The following is a 15,207-nucleotide window of genomic DNA, read 5'->3' as shown; positions in this document are numbered from 1 at the left end:
TGTGTATGTGTTAGCTATGGAGATGGGTGTTTTACCTACGGGTGTCTTTACACCCTGTGTCTGTCTGTCAGGGTGTGTGTGAGTGATTGTGAGTGAGTGTGTGTGTGTTTCGTCTGTACGAATACGTCTCCACCTAATCCCGGGCTCTGTGTCAGCTGCACACGTCCGTGTGTTTACAAGTTGTGCCAATCAGGGCCCCTGCGTCCATGCCCCACCTGCCCCTCCCACCCCAGCTGTGTGTATCAGACAGATCGCACGCAGCCAGACGCAGACTCAGCCGCCAGCCCCCGAGCCCTGGGACGGTCCCGCCTGCCTCCATAATCCGCTGGTGTCCGCCTCGCCAGGAGACGACCATGGGCAAAATTCTCCTCCTGTGTCTGGCTGTTCTGACCTGCGTCGGGATCGGTGAGCCACGAAACCCAGGGGATCTTTGCCCCACCTCTGCTTTCCAGTGTGGGTCGGTAGCTCTCGCGTTGTATTTCTCCATTCCCTCCTTCCTCAAGAGAGCCCCCTTTCGAGTGTAACTCGCTTCAACACCAAGCCACTGCGCTAAGGAGAATTTAAAAACTCTATCCTCCTTCCTGATTAGAAGAGTTTAATTCCCAAAACTCAGACCACTGGACGAACAGTAGCCAGAATTAAGGTGATTCTTCCCAATATCCCCTTAACTCTGCCCTCCCTTGTATCAATGGCACTCACAGACCACAGTCAGGGATCGCAGTGGGTCATGTGAGTACAAGTTGTGGCAAGAACCATTCTTGTGTGAGCTGGTTGAGGTACTCAGTTGTTCTCCCTTCCTATCGACATCTCTCTGGGGGGATCAGAGTTATGTGGGAAATGCCCCCTTAACTCTGCCCTTTCCAGCTTTTCCCACCCTTGAGCTTTGCGGAGTTAAACTCTCCTATTTGTAAGAGAATTTTTGGAAATTAAGCGCCACTGTTCAGTGAATGTGCACGTGATACTGCTACGCCCCTGCCGCCGGAAATCCTGCCTAACAAAGTGAGGGTTGAAGGAAGCGGGGTAACGGGGGCACTGGGGGGTGGCAGACGGAGCTTTAATGGGGACTGTGGGGGAAGGGGAGCAGCGGGGTGGGAATAAAGGGGTTATTTTTTGCTGCCCTAAACATGTGGCCTGTTTCCAGACCCCTCTGATAAACAGCGCCAGGCTCTCGCTGCCACGGCTTACCCTCACCTCGACCTGATCCCCCTTCTCAGCCCCCCAGCCCCTGACCCACACCCCATTTCCCCACACCCTCACCTCGACCTGATCCCCCTTCTCAGCCCCCCAGCCCCTGACCCACACCCCATGTCCCCACACCCTCACCTCGACCTGATCCCCTTCTCAGCCCCCAGACCCTGACCCACACCCCATTCCCCAGCCTCACCTCGACCTGATCCCCTTCTCAGACCCCAGACCCTGACCCACACCCCAATTCCCCACACCCTCACCTCGACCTGATCCCCTTCTTTCAGCCCCCAGCCTGACTCCCATCCCCAGCCCCTGACCCACACCCCATTTCCCCACACCCTCACCTTGACCTGATCCCCGTTCTCTCAGCCCCTCGACCCACACCCCATTCCCCAGCCTCACCTCGACCTGATCCCCTTCTCAGCCCCAGCCCCTGACCCACACCCTCCCACACCCTCACCTCGACCTGATCCCCTTCTCAGTCCCCAGCCCCAACCCACACCCCAATTCCCCACACCCTCACCTTGACCTGATCCCCTTCTCAGCCCCCAGCCTGACCCACACCCCATTCCCCAGCCTCACCCCATCCCTAAACCCCACCCCATTTCCCCACACCTCACCCCTGACCCCCTTCTCTCAGCCCCCCCAGCCTCAGCCCCATCCCCTGAACCCCTGACCCACCCCTAACCTGACTCATGGCCCCTTATTCCCCCACCTCAACCCCAGCCCCTCAGCCCCTCCTGCCTGTCCCAGCTCCCCGGCTCATTCCCTGGGGCTCCCCCCAGGAGGCTCTGTCATGGGGCTGGGACAGGCCCAGCTGTGGGCAGGGAGCCCCCAGGGGTGCAGCCCCCTGTGCCCGGCTGAGGGAGGGTCGGTGGGTCTCACCCCTGCTCTCTGTTCACAGGCGCGGCCCTGCAGTGCCTGAAATGCGACTTCACCGTATTTGGCATCCCCTGCCACACCACCACCATCACCTGCCAGGACACCCAGCTCTGCGCCACCATCCGGGGCCGCGCAGGTAACGGCCCTGCCCGTGGCTCCGGGCTCCGTCCCCCTCCCTGGGGCTCCCTCCAGCTCGGTCCCCGTCCCCTTCCCCCTTCTCCGGCTCCATCACTCCCGCTCGGTCCCTGTCCCGTTCCCCCTTCTCTGGCTCCATCGCTCCCGCTCGGTCCCTGTCCCGTTCCCCCTTCTCTGGCTCCATCGCTCCCGCTCGGTCCCTGTCCTGTTCCCCCTTCTCCGGCTCCGTCGCTCCCTCTCGGTCCCTGTCCCGTTCCCCCTTCTCCGGCTCCGTCGCTCCCTCTCGGTCCCTGTCCCGTTCCCACTTCTCCAGCTCCGTCGCCTTCCCCCTCCCTGGGGCTCCCTCCCGCTCGGTCCCTGTCCCGTTCCCCCTTCTCCAGCTCCATTGCTCCCTCTCGGTCCTCGTCCCGTTCCCCCTTCTCCAGCTCCGTCGCTCCCGCTCGGTCCCTGTCCAGTTCCCCCTTCTCCGGCTCTGTTGCTCCCTCTCGGTCCCTGTCCCCTTCCCTCCTTCTCTGGCTCCGTCCCATTCCCCCTTCTCCGGCTCCATCACCTTCCCCCTTTCTGGGGCTCCCTCCCGCTCGGTCCCCGTCCTGTTCCCTCCTTCTCCAGCTCCATCGCTCCCTCTCAGTCCCTGTCCTGTTCCCCCTTCTCCGGCCCCGTTGCACTGTTGGTCCCTGTCCCCTTCCCTCCTTCTCCAGCTCCATCCCATTCCCTCCTTCTCCGGCTCCATCGCTCCCTCTCAGTCCCTGTCCCGTTCCCCCCTTCTCCGGCTCCATCACCTTCCCCCTTCCTGGGGCTCCCTCCCGCTCGGTCCCCGTCCCGTTCCCCCTTCTCCCGCTCCGTCGCTCCCTCTCGGTCCCCGTCCTGTTCCCCCTTCTCCGGCTCCGTCACTCCCTCTCGGTCCCCGTCCTGTTCCCCCTTCTCCGGCTCCGTCACTCCCTCTCGGTCCCCGTCCTGTTCCCCCTTCTCCGGCTCCATCGCTCCCTCTCAGTCCCTGTCCCCTTCCCTCCTTCTCTGGCTCCGTCCCATTCCCCCTTCTCCGGCTCCATCACCTTCCTCCTTTCTGGGACTCCCTCCCGCTCAGTCCCCGTCCCGTTCCCTCCTTCTCCGGCTCCGTTGCTCCCTCTCGGTCCCTGTCCCATTCCCCTTTCTCCGGCTCCATCACCTTCCCCCTTCCTGGGGCTCCCTCCCACTTGGTCCCCGTCCCGTTCCCTCCTTCTCCAGCTCCGTCGCCTTCCCCCTCCCTGGGGCTCCCTCCCGCTCGGTCCCCGTTCTGTTCCACCTTTTCCGTCTCCATCGCTCTCTGTCGGTCCCTGTCCCCTTCCCTCCTTCTCCAGCTCCGTCCCCTTCCCCCCTTCTCTGGCTCCATCGCTCTCTCTCAGTCCCCATCCCCTTCCCTCCTTTTCCGGCTCTGTCACTCTCTCTCGGTCCCTGTCCCATTCCCCCGTTCTCTGGCTCTGTCCCCCTCGCCCGGTCCCCATCCCCTTCCCCCCTTCTCCAGCTCCGTCGCTCTCTCTCGGTCCTCATCTCCTTCCCCTGTTCTCCAGCTCCGTCGCTCTCTCTTGGGCCCAGTCTCCTTCCCTCATTCTCTCTCTCTCTCTCTCTCTCTCTCTCTCTCCTTTCTTTATTCTCTTTTTTCCTTTCTCCTTCTCTCATTCCCTCTCTCTCGCTCTCTGCCCCCAGCCGGCCACAAGCTGATCATGAAGAAGAACTGCGTTGACAAGGGGAAATGCCACACCAACGACAACTCGACCTTCGCCGGCATCACCTACAGCACCTCCTACGAGTGCTGCGAGGGCGAATTCTGCAACTCGGCCGTGGGCGCCGGGGCCCAGCTCTCCCTGGCCGCAGGGCTGGCCATGCTGGGGGCCTGGCTCGCCCGGGGCCTCTAATCCCTGCTCCACAAACCAGGAGGCAAGAGGAAATCATTTCTGCGGGAGGACAAAAAAAATCGATCTAGCCATTGCCTTTAAATAGCTCCTCCCCCTTGCTTCTTAAAGGGGCGCTTGGTGACCAGAGTCCAGCTCGGATTGCTTTGCCTTTTTTTGGTCATCATAAATTGTTATAACCCAGGGATGAGGCGGCGGGAAAGGCCCTGACGGATGGGGAAGGGGTGGGGTCTGTCTGGAGAAGGGTGGGTGGATTTCTTGTTTCACTCCAGTATAAAGAGTGCTGAACTGGAGTCACTCCGGATTGACACTGTGGTTACTGAGATCAGAATCCAGCCCTGGCTTCACTGGCTGCCTCCTGCCCCCTACGGGCTGGCGGTGTGGGTGGGAGGTGGCAGGTGTGCATGCGTGTTTTCCCGCTGCCCCCTGCTGGCTGGAATTAAACCTGCTGGTCTGTGTACCATAAACCCGATACTGCTAACAGCTTAAGGAGATCACTACCTCGCTCGGTTTATACCCGGGGGTTGCCTCTCTGAACTCCCCACCAGCACAGCGTGTGTGTGTCAAAATTATAAATCCGGCCGCGTGCCGGTTCGCTTTCCCAGCCCCGCTCTAAGGAACGGGCTTTACTCCACTTTGCTCAGTGTGGAAACGGGCTGGCTCAGAGGGAGAGCCAGGGCCGGATTACCACAGGGGCTTTAGAGGCGGCAGCCCAGGACCCTGGGCTAAGGGGGTGCCCGGCACAGCCGGGCTCCAGCAGGCTGCCTGAGTGTTGTGGCCCCACGCCGCTCCCGGAAGTGGCCGGCTGCTGGAACTGGCATGGGTGGCAAGTTTGTAAAAATTTTGGTGGGGCCCAGAACCCGCCCCCAACTCCGCCCCCCCCAACTCCGCCCCCACCTGCCTAAGGCTCTGGGAGGGGGCTCGGCGGGGGAGGTCTGGGGTGCAGATCCTGGGCTGGGGATTAGGGTGCAGGAAGGGTGCTGGGTGCAGGCTCTGGGCTGGGGCAGGTGTGCAGGAGGAGGTGAAGGGTGCAGGCTTTGGGATGGAGTTTGGGGTTGGGAAGGGTGTGTGGGAAGGAGGGTGTTTGGGGATAGGTGGGAGTGCTGGGTGAGGACTGTGGGGCTGAGGATGAGGGGTACATGATGCAGGAGGGGGCTCAGGGCTAGGGAAGAGGGTTGGGCTGTGGGGTGAGGGCTGTGGATGAGGGGTTCATGTTGTGGGGGCGCTCTGGGCTGGGGCAGAGGATTAGGGTGTGGGGGGATGAGGGCTCTGGCTGGGGCTGAGGATTAGGGTGCAGGGGATGAGGGTTCATGATGTGGGGCGCTCAGGGCTGGGGCAGAGGATTAGGGTGTGGGGATGAGGGCTCTGGCTGGGGCAGAGGATTAGGGTGCGGGGGGATGAGGGTTCATGATGTGGGTGCTCAGGGCTGGGGCTGAGGATTAGGTGCGGGGATGAGGGCTCTGGCTGGGGCTGAGGTTTGGGGTTGGAGAGGCTCAGGGTAAGGGCAGCCTGCCTTGCCAGTACTGGCGGAGGGCAGGCACTAGGACCCTGCGGCAGCAGGCAGGGGAGAGGCGCGCTGCGTTCGGTCAGGCAGGGACGCAACACAACGCGGCGGAGGGGGGGGGGCAGGCGGGGGCTGGGACCTGCTCCAGGCAGGGTCGCGGCGGTGGGGGGAGACCTGCGGTGGCCGGGGCCGATCCAGGCAGGACCGGGGCGGAAGAGACCCAGCTCCAACTATTGCTGGAGCAGGGCGCCCAGCCCTGAATATTGCTGGGGCCCGGGCCCCACACAAATATATAACCTGCCGCCCATGGGAACTGGCCAATGGGAGCTGCAGGGATGGCGCCTGCAGGCGTGGGCAGCGCACGGAGACATGCTGTCCCTCTCCCGTGCCGAGACGTGCCAGCAGCCGGAGCCTGCACCTTGCACCTCCCCCTGCCCCCCAACCCCCTGCCCCAGGTCAGAATCCCCCGTCCTGCACCCAAGCTCCCTCCCAGAGCCCGCACCCCCTCCTGCACCTGAACCCTCTGCCCCAAGTCAGAATCCCCCTCCTGCACCCAAGCTCCTCCCAGAGCCTGCACCCCACCCTGCACCCCAACCCCTGCCCCAGGTCAGAATCCCCTCCTGCACCCAAGCTCCCTCCCAGAGCCTGCACCCCACCCTGCACCCCAACCCCCTGCCCCAAGTCAGAATCCCCCTCCTGCACCCAAGCTCCCTTCCAGAGCCTGCACCCCCCCCGGCACCCCAACCCCTGCCCCAAGTCAGAATCCTCCTGCACCCAAGCTCCTTCCAGAGCCTGCACCCACCCTGCACCCCAACCCCTGCCCCAGCCCCTCCTGCACCCAAACTCCCTCCCAGAAAGAAACGAATATAACGCTGTTCTGAGATAAGACGTGGGCTATTTTGAATTAACGTAACTGGATTCTACATGTTTTAAGGCTGAAATGTAACCCCAGAACGGCTTGATGTTAATTAAAAGGCAAGTTGAGCAGCGTTAGGAGCCTCGATGCCCCGACTGTGATCATTTCGTTTTAAATTAGGAAAGAGATGTGACTACAGGGGGCCCCACAAAATCTAATCGCCCTGGGCCCACAGGAGAGTTAATCTGACCCTGGGGAGAGCGCTGAGCCGGGCGGCGCGCAGCGGGAAGGCACCGGGTTGACACAATGAGCTTGTGTCCATCCTTGGGTCTGTCTCACTGCAGCTAGTGTTGGGCTAGAGGCCGTACCAGTGTAGAACAGAAACGGTGTCTCTAACTCATGTTCAATAACATGACTGAATCTCTTTACAAACTCAAGGTAAAACTTGGTTAGAACAACAGTGGATTGGATCTGCTGTTGCAGCAGGATTCCTGGATGGCTCATGGGATCTTGCCAAGAGCTAAAGAAAACAGCTACTTTATCCACACAAGGTCTGGCAAACATTCGGAACCCAATTAATATCGAGACAATGTTGTCCTTAGTACAGGAATCTTGGCACTTAGCCGTGAAAGCAAGATGGTTGTGTGCCTCAGTTTCCCTTTTCCATACAGCGCATCAGGTCTGGAACGTCCTTTCCCCTGTGAAAAGTCCCAATACTCGTTACAGGCACTAACTGTGAAACCTCAGCATGACAAGGCTTTTTAACAGCAAGTGGGCCCTTATGGATCACCCTCAGCATGTTTAAGGGATTTGCCAGAAGATTAGGCCCGTTGTACATTTTTACAGTTCTTGGTAATAGCAACACATTAGTCACAAAAACCGTCATTAGCAATAACAACAAATTCATTGCAAGGGTCTATTTACAATCCTGTTTGTCATGTCGCACCTTTGGCCCAATACCACTGGGGGTTTGGGCATTTTAGGGTTACCCTGTGGCTTCCCTTTGCAAGATTAAATTCTCTCTTTCCTCCTTGTTCTGAAGGATCGAACCCAGATTCCTCTTGTTTAACAGAATTCACTGGCTGATGGGGGTGGGGGGGGGGGGCTCTCGGTGCTAACAGCTATTAGCAAGTCTCTCCCCCGCAGTCAGCCAGGTAATTTGCATCAACACAGACACTAGGTTTTAGATTCTCAGCTGCTACCAATTCCAATGCTGGACTCTGTCTCACAGAGATACCCACAAATCCAGAGGGTCTGAGGGGGAGCGTTTGCTGGCTCTCTCCTGCATCCTCAGGCCTTCAGCCATAAAACTGTTCTGCTCTGAGACACCAGTAACCCAATCCTGAAGCACAGATGCTCACTCCCAGAATCAGCCTGGAGACATTCCTGTCCCAACACCACTGTCTCCCCACAAGCTGGCCAAACCCAGCCAGATCACAGGGCTGTTTGAATCCCTTAACAGCTTCTCCTCCATCCGAGACCTTCCCAGAGCTCCCCACACTGGATCTTGCAGAAGGAAAGTCAGTGGATCCATTCACAGCGGAACAGCTCTGGCTGTTAGGAACTGAAACGTCCTTGGTTAAATCACTTCCACGCCCGTCAGCTACAGCAAACTGCTTGGTCAGGTTACCATGAGGGTCCCTTTCCCCAGAGCTTCTCTAAGTAACATCCCCCCCGTCCCCCCCAGAAGTTCTGCCCTTACCCGCTTCACCCAGGGCTTGCACGAAAGGAACACGTCCCTGAGCCACAGGCCCCCGGCTCGGGATCTCACTTCCCTGCTCCCAGCACACGGGGGGGGAGGGGTAGCTCCCTCCCTAGGCAAGTCAATACCCCTGACAGACACAGGTGCCAACCAGGCCCCCCCCCCCCCCCGCTCCAGCTCACTCCCACCTCCTCCATGAGCACCGCTGCATCCCGCTTCTCCCCCCTCCCTGTGACGATGTGGTTCTGGTGGGACCCAACTGAGGTGCCAATTCAGGACCAATTGCTCAAACAGGGCAGTCACAGCCCTAGGCTGGGGTTTCTCCACCTCTAAGGCAAACCAAACCAGCCAGACAAAAAGGACTTTGGTTTCACCCCACTGGCTAACCACAAGTCACACAAGCAATTTCCTTAGACACTCCAGTCTCCCAGTATCACCACCAGTCCCACTCGTCCTGGGGATGAATGGTTATGAAAACCAACACCCCAATACAAGAAAAAGGTTCTCTCGATCCCAAAGGACCAAGCCCCAGACCCAGGTCAATATACACATCAGATCTTACCCACAAATCACGCTGTTGCCAATCCTCTAGATCTAAAATCTAAAGGTTTATTCATAAAGGGAAAAAGGTAGAGATGAGAGCTAGAATTGGTTACATGGAATCAATTACATCCAGTGATGGCAAAGTTCTTAGTTCAGGCTTGTAGCAGTGATGGCATAAACTGCAGGTTCAAATCAAGTCTCTGGAGAACATCCCCCGCTGGGATGGGTCATTCAGTCCTTTGTGTAGAGCTTCAGTTTGCAGCAAAGTCCCTCCAGAGGTAAGAAGCAGGATTGTAGACCAGATGGAGATGAGGCATCAGCCCTATATAGGCTTTTCCAGGTTTAAGAACCTCTTTGTCCTTACTGTGGAAAATTACAGCAAAATGGAGTCTGGAGTCACATGGGCCAGTCCCTGCACTTTGCTGAGTCACAAGGCGTGTCTGCCTCCTCTCCATGGGTCAGTTGTGTAGCTGATGGTCCTTAATGGGCCATCAAGCCAGCTAGGCAGAGCTAACACCAACTTGTCTGGGATATTTCCCAGAAGCAGAGCACAATACAAAATACAGACAGTACAGAGCCAATACTTATAACTTCAACTACAAAATGATACACAGACATACAGACAGCATAATCCTAACCAGCTACCCATAACCTGGTCTTAGACACCTTGTATGACCCCCTTTACCTAAGATTTGGTGCCACTACAGGACCTTGGTTGCAACCCATGTTCTATATGGTCCCCATTTATATCAATAACGTCACACTCCCCCTCAGCGCTTGCGCCGCAGAACCGCTGATTCGTGAGGGGGGGGAGGAGGGGAACGCGGTGTGCTGGGGACGAGGTGGGGCCGGGGTGGGGATTTGGGGAAGGGATCCAATAGGGGCAGGGAGGGGGTGGAGCTGGGGTGGGGACTTTGGGGATGGGGTTGGAATGGGGGTGGAGTCAGGGCGGGGCCAGGGGCGGGGGTGGGGCACAGGCACCCACGGGCGCCGGAGACAGTTGGCGCATGGGCCTAACAGACACAGGCACGTTCCCTTCACCGTCCCAGTTCTCCAGCCAGGGAGCAGGTAAGGGACAGGGACATTCCTCGCCCGCCAGCCTGGCCTCCCCCACTGCTGACTAGACAAAGCCATCGGCTGCCTCGGCTCCCCCAAAATCTCCTTGTCCCAGCCCCCAGGGCTGGTTATAGACAAATCCTGGGAGAGTCGGGCAGCTTCCTTACTAGGTAAACTGCTGTTCTCCGCACTGCACTGAGCTACCGCCAGCAAATCACCGTCCCCCGTTTCCAAGCGGGACCAGCCACCGATCCATCACCCATCTCCCCTCTCCTCCCTCAGCCAGGGCTGTACCCGGACCAGCCGCTTCCGTCGGCTCCGGAGAAACGTTTTCCTGACCCATGAGCTCTTCCTGTGCTTGAGCTAATTCCAGCTTCACCTCTGAGACACTGGACAGACATTCAGACACTTCATCCCCAGCCAAACAGCTCTTCTGCTCAGAACCCTCCCCAGGCAAATCATGGCCCATAACAGACCCAGGTTTCAGCTCACTCCTGTCCTGTGACTGGCTACCTGGACTGAACGAAGCTCGACCATCTTCCCCAAGCAAAAGATCCTCAGGCAACAACTTTCTTACCCAGCTGTCACTTGCTGCCGAGCCCCCTTCCATTCGAGGTGGAGTCTGGCCGAAGGCGCCCGTGCAGTGAACTCACAGGGGACTACAACGTTCACCCTCGGATTGGTAAATAATCTTCCTCTTTGACCAGATCTGCTGTCACAAGAGTGATGGGAGAAGCCATCACTTGCCCTAAACAGCTTTTCCCATTGACTTTCACACACTGTCTGAATTTTCCATGGCCAGTCCCGTACAGCGCACGGGCACAACGTGTGGGGTCACCGTCTGCTGCACTCACAGAACGGCACTGACATGCAGGGGGCCGTGCTGGGTACGTTTGGTGACGCCCAGACAACTGCTCAGAGTTACACAACGTACCAACCTTGTTACAAACTGGCCTGCCCAGAGGACACAGTTTCTGCTGTTCTCCCCTTGCTTTTTCAACATGGAGCTGAAGCCTGGCCGTCTCCTGTTGCACCTGGCGAGCCCCCTCCTCAGCGGCCAGCAGCACCAGACACTCCCTAGGAGCGTTTCCTCTTGTATAGCAGCTTCTCCTCCCAGCTCCGCCATCTTCTGCTTTCCCAGCCTCCGAAGATCTGCTAGTTTCTGTTCATGCTCAAGCTGCAGTTTGCTTGCTGCCTTTTGCATTCGAATCGCTTCTGTGGCCTCAGGTAGGGGCTGTGCTCCTGCCTCCTGATCACTGGCCATTAACAGCTCTCTCAGTTCTTGAGCTGTAGCTTTCTAAAGCTTAGCCCCTGTTCTGAACACAAATCTGCCAGGGCTTTTTTTTTGTCAAGGCTTCATATGCGCTTTCCTCACCCATTGCAACTGCTCTTTAACCAACCAAACTCTCAATACCAAAATTCCAATGTGGATAGCGTGAGGTTCTGACCCAAAGCTTAATTGACCTGGTTCTGTGGATCCTAGCACGACTACACCACTGTGACGGTGCTGCCTGTGGGAGCCAGCTGAGGTCACTCAATCAGGGTGAACTGCAAACAGAACGGGGCAGACAAACCCCAGACACTGGTGGATCTTCCAATACTTACTTAGATTTACCAACCAGCACAAACCAGTTTCTGTATCACCTCACTGGTTACTCAGACATCCAAATACTGCAGATCCCTTTAAGTGCCCAGCCTCAGGCCTCGGTTATGCTAAGTTGATTGTGATTCAGGCCTTAGGCCTGCAGGACATTACATAACAGCCTGATAGCTACCTCTATCTTATCTCTATAACCCACTGCCAGCTTACCGAAGGGGTGGAGAAAATTCCTTGGAGCTCACCCCATTTAATTGAGCACAAAAGGAAAATCAAAAGGCAACTTGATTAATGTATAAGTAACCTTCACGGGGAGAAAATACCCAGGACGAAAATCTTCTTTAATATCCTGAACAAAGGCCGATTAAGAACCAATGGCTGGAAGGTTAAAGCCGGACAAATGCCAAGGAGAAACAAGGCACCCATTTTTAACATCAGTCCGGATCGGTTGCCTTTCTGGAGGACACACATTTGTGAACCACAAGTTCTTGAGCTCAATACAGGGGTGTCTGGGTATTTAGGAGCCTGTATTATGCAGGAGGTCAGAGTAGATGATCGACCAGCCGGAAACTTTACGAAGCTCTGGAAATCCCGTGGGATCTCACTGTGGAGCCAGTGAAGCTCTGGCAAGGCAGCTTTCAAATAATTGATCTAAACCAAGAGAAATGCAACCTCTGAAAGGAGGTCTCACGGCTTCGTATTCCTGGTAACCCTGGGTTGGATGGAAGAAGCTGGTCCGAAGCGCCACAGGGATCTGGTCGCAACTCTGAGCTCAGTGGCTTCTGGGGTTCTCCTCGGAGACTTCAGTGTTGTTATACCCCGATGGACACTGCTGCCCTCTGCTTGCTATCCGACCCTTGGCACTTAGTGCTCTCTGGTTTCTCTGGTGCTCCAGACAATAGCCAGGAGATGGCGGTGGCGTACCAGAAATACGCCTGATTCAGGGAGACAAGGTGGGAGAGTTAGTTTATTTTACTCGGATCAGGGTGAAAGAGACAAACTTGCCGAGCTCTTTTTCAGATGTGATTCTCTCATGGGAGGATTTTTCAGTTTCAGTTTCATCCTTTGCCATTCATCGGGCGTCTGTATCAACCCGCACAACTAACAAGAATTCGCTCCTTGGAATACTCCAAAGCTGGGCGCTTCTACCTTTCCATATTCCCTTCCTCCTGGTGCCACGCAGTTTGTCTCAATGCCAGTGCACAATCACTGTTCGGTAGCCAATTAGTTCAATTTATCCTTCATTTATTGTGTGATGTTACGATTAACTAACGTGCGCTGTCCTATATACGCATTGTTTGCTAAATAGGGTTAAGTTGTAGGGTTCTGGAAGTATAAGATTGATCAGTTGTCAGAAGGGATAATTCTGTATTAAGTATCTAGGTAAGTAGGGTTGAAACACAAGGCCTGCAGGCTGTAAAATTGTAGCTTAGCCATAGCAGGCCTTAGTCTCAGAGCTAAGAAATGCTGACGTAAGTAAGTGACCGAACAATAACCTGATGCCAAAGATTACGGGGAAAAGATGTACCAATGGGTACATGCCTGGATGGGCGGGGATGGTGTCCCTAGCCTCTGTTTGCCCCAGGGGATGGGTCAGTTAATGATTCCCTGTTCTGTTCATTCCCTCTGGGGCACCTGGCTCTGGCCACCGTTGGAAGACAGGACACCGGGCTAGATGGGCCATTGGTCTGACCCAGTCGGGCCGTTCTTATGTTCTTATTACGAAAAATGAACTGTAGGATTAATTTTGACCACAAGCTACCTGGTAGTCGCATTGTTCTAACACATGTTCTAACTGCAGGGTGTGAGGTATGGTCAGAATCACGTTATAAAAGAGGGTGCCCGGATCGGGAAAGTTGAGTTCCCTACGGGAAAACTCCAGCAGGAACCATCCCTCCACTGGCTGCCATCAGCCCCGAAGAATATCGCTAAGGATGTGAGGATGATTATAGGTGTAACGTGTGCATAGGTCAGTCTAGGATTTCTATGGGCTTCGATAATCATAACGATAACTGTAACTTTCATAAAAGTTGTACAACAAACTAGACGTTGTGCTTGTGAACGTCTGTGTGGTCACTCCCCTTGGTCTCTGTGCGTTCCTAGAGACGCCACATCTGCAGCAAGTGGCGGACGTGACTTTCACTCGCTTGAGCTTGAAACTACAGGCCCCAGAGCCGAACCCCCGGGGGTGTCAGACCACATTACACAATTCACTGGAAATAAAATAAAAGGCGACAGTTCAAAAAGAAAAACCGAACAGAACCTTCTAGTTCCTCTAAATCGGGTCAGTATTTTTTACAAACATTTCTTTGATTTCATTTTGTAGTTGGGGGTGGCATCAGTTAATCCCCTTTATGAATCCTCCCGTTTTCGTTGGCTCAAGGAGCAGGCCATTCCTAACAGGGTTAAAGCGGCAGTTGTCCAGTGTCGTCTGTGCAATCTAGTGTCGCTGTGCAATCGACTCTCAGGATACAACCTGCTGCCGCCTCCTTTTTGACAGTCAACAGTGTTTGTATCGCTGGCCAGGTGACCAGAAGATAAGAAGGTTCTTGTCCCAGAAGCAGACGACCCAGAGCTAAAACCCATGAGTTCAGTATCGTGCAGGGACCCCTGGGGTGGATGACAAGGACATGCACACTGAGGACAAAGTGCAGCCTCAGAGAGCTGTATTAAACCAAGGAATAAAGCCGGAAAAGCGCCAAGCCCCATACGAAGATAGGAATAGGACAGCTTCGGGGACAGGTGGCACCATTCCTTGCATAAGCTCTTGGACCTGCGTTCTCACACCCTCCCTGGAGGCCCTGGCGGTACGCGACCAAGGCCCAGCCCTGTCTCTGGCGAGCCCAGAGAGTCCGACGGGCCAGGTTCCTCCATGCCCAAGGCTGATGGCAGAGAACAGTGGAGCCGAAAGGTCAAGTGGTGGGAAGGGATCTTCCAAGCTAAGCTCACCGCAATGGGAGAATCTCCGCTCAACACGGCGGTTTGCCCTGCGGCAGGGCTGGGGCACCATCGTGAATGTTCGTGCTAATGCTCGGCCTTCCGTGCCCAGATCTAACTTCCTCCCCCACATAATACTGGGGTGCCCCAGCCCTATAGGTTAGCCGATTAATGCCATTTTAGCTCTGAGACCGTTGGTGCCTGGGGGGGTGAGGTGGGGCGTGGGACGCTGAGGACGCTCAGTCAGGACATCAAAGAATGGGGCAGAGACCCCCCAAAACTGATGGGTTTAGTCTAATAATTAGATTCACTTAGCCAGCAACAAAACAGCTTCTACAACACCTTCCTGGTTACAGAGACGCCAAAACCACAGCTCCCTTAAAGCACCCCAGCCAGGGTCTTAGATTGGCAGTGGCCCTGGAGGTTTTTCGCCTTCCTCCGAAGCATGGGGCAGGGGTCGCTTGCTTAAGGAGTGGGTGGATCGGCTTATGTGGCCTGCATCTTGCAGGAGGTCAGACTAGATGATCATAATGGTCCCTTCTGATCTTGAATTCTATGATTCTATGATTTGTCATGGGGCAAGTTAACCCCCTTCACCCTGGGGTGGGGCAAGGGCGTGGTAGCCCTGTGGCTTAGTCAATATGGCCGCCCTCAGCCGCAGGGCCACGCGGCCCCGTGACCGGAGTCAGTAGGACTCCCCTTGGCTACAGCGAAGCGCGGACCAATGGCTGGAGTCCATAGGAGGGGTCTGGGTGGGCTGCCCCCCAAAGAGGGCGGCTGGGGTAGGGGGACCCGGGCCCTCCCTGTTCCACTGGGTCCCATGGGTTTGCCACCCAGTGGGCGGGGAACCCCCCCGAAACACACCGAAGTTGCAGGGACACTGGCTAGTCCCTCCCTGAGCTACTTCCTACCATGACT

At 56.4% G+C, this 15,207-nt stretch overlaps 1 protein-coding gene across 1 annotated transcript; it reads left to right on the top strand.

Annotated features, from left to right (window-relative positions):
* The first annotated feature begins 260 nt into the window (after positions 1–260).
* Positions 261–4,856, top strand: LOC120392497 (protein Bouncer-like). The gene is made up of 3 exons (XM_039517297.1): positions 261–405; positions 2,093–2,206; positions 3,889–4,856. Exons 1-3 carry the CDS (start codon positions 354–356, stop codon positions 4,095–4,097), a joined length of 375 nt encoding a protein of 124 aa, XP_039373231.1. The 5' UTR covers positions 261–353; the 3' UTR covers positions 4,098–4,856.
* The last annotated feature ends 10,351 nt before the right edge of the window (positions 4,857–15,207 follow it).

The sequence above is a fragment of the Mauremys reevesii genome, unplaced genomic scaffold (assembly GCF_016161935.1).
Source record: "Mauremys reevesii isolate NIE-2019 unplaced genomic scaffold, ASM1616193v1 Contig1, whole genome shotgun sequence".
Lineage (NCBI taxonomy): Eukaryota > Metazoa > Chordata > Testudines > Geoemydidae > Mauremys > Mauremys reevesii.
The sequence above is the reverse complement of the archived record's forward strand: the minus strand, read 5'-3'. Positions and strand labels throughout refer to the sequence as shown.

Excerpts from the sequence above, each read along its gene's own strand:
- LOC120392497 (XM_039517297.1), top strand. The coding sequence starts at position 354 with ATGGGCAAAATTCTCCTCCTGTGTCTGGCTGTTCTGACCTGCGTCGGG. Across the intron at positions 406-2,092 it reads TCTGACCTGCGTCGGGATCG|GCGCGGCCCTGCAGTGCCTG; the intron begins GTGAGCCACGAA and ends CTCTGTTCACAG. Across the intron at positions 2,207-3,888 it reads CACCATCCGGGGCCGCGCAG|CCGGCCACAAGCTGATCATG; the intron begins GTAACGGCCCTG and ends CTCTGCCCCCAG.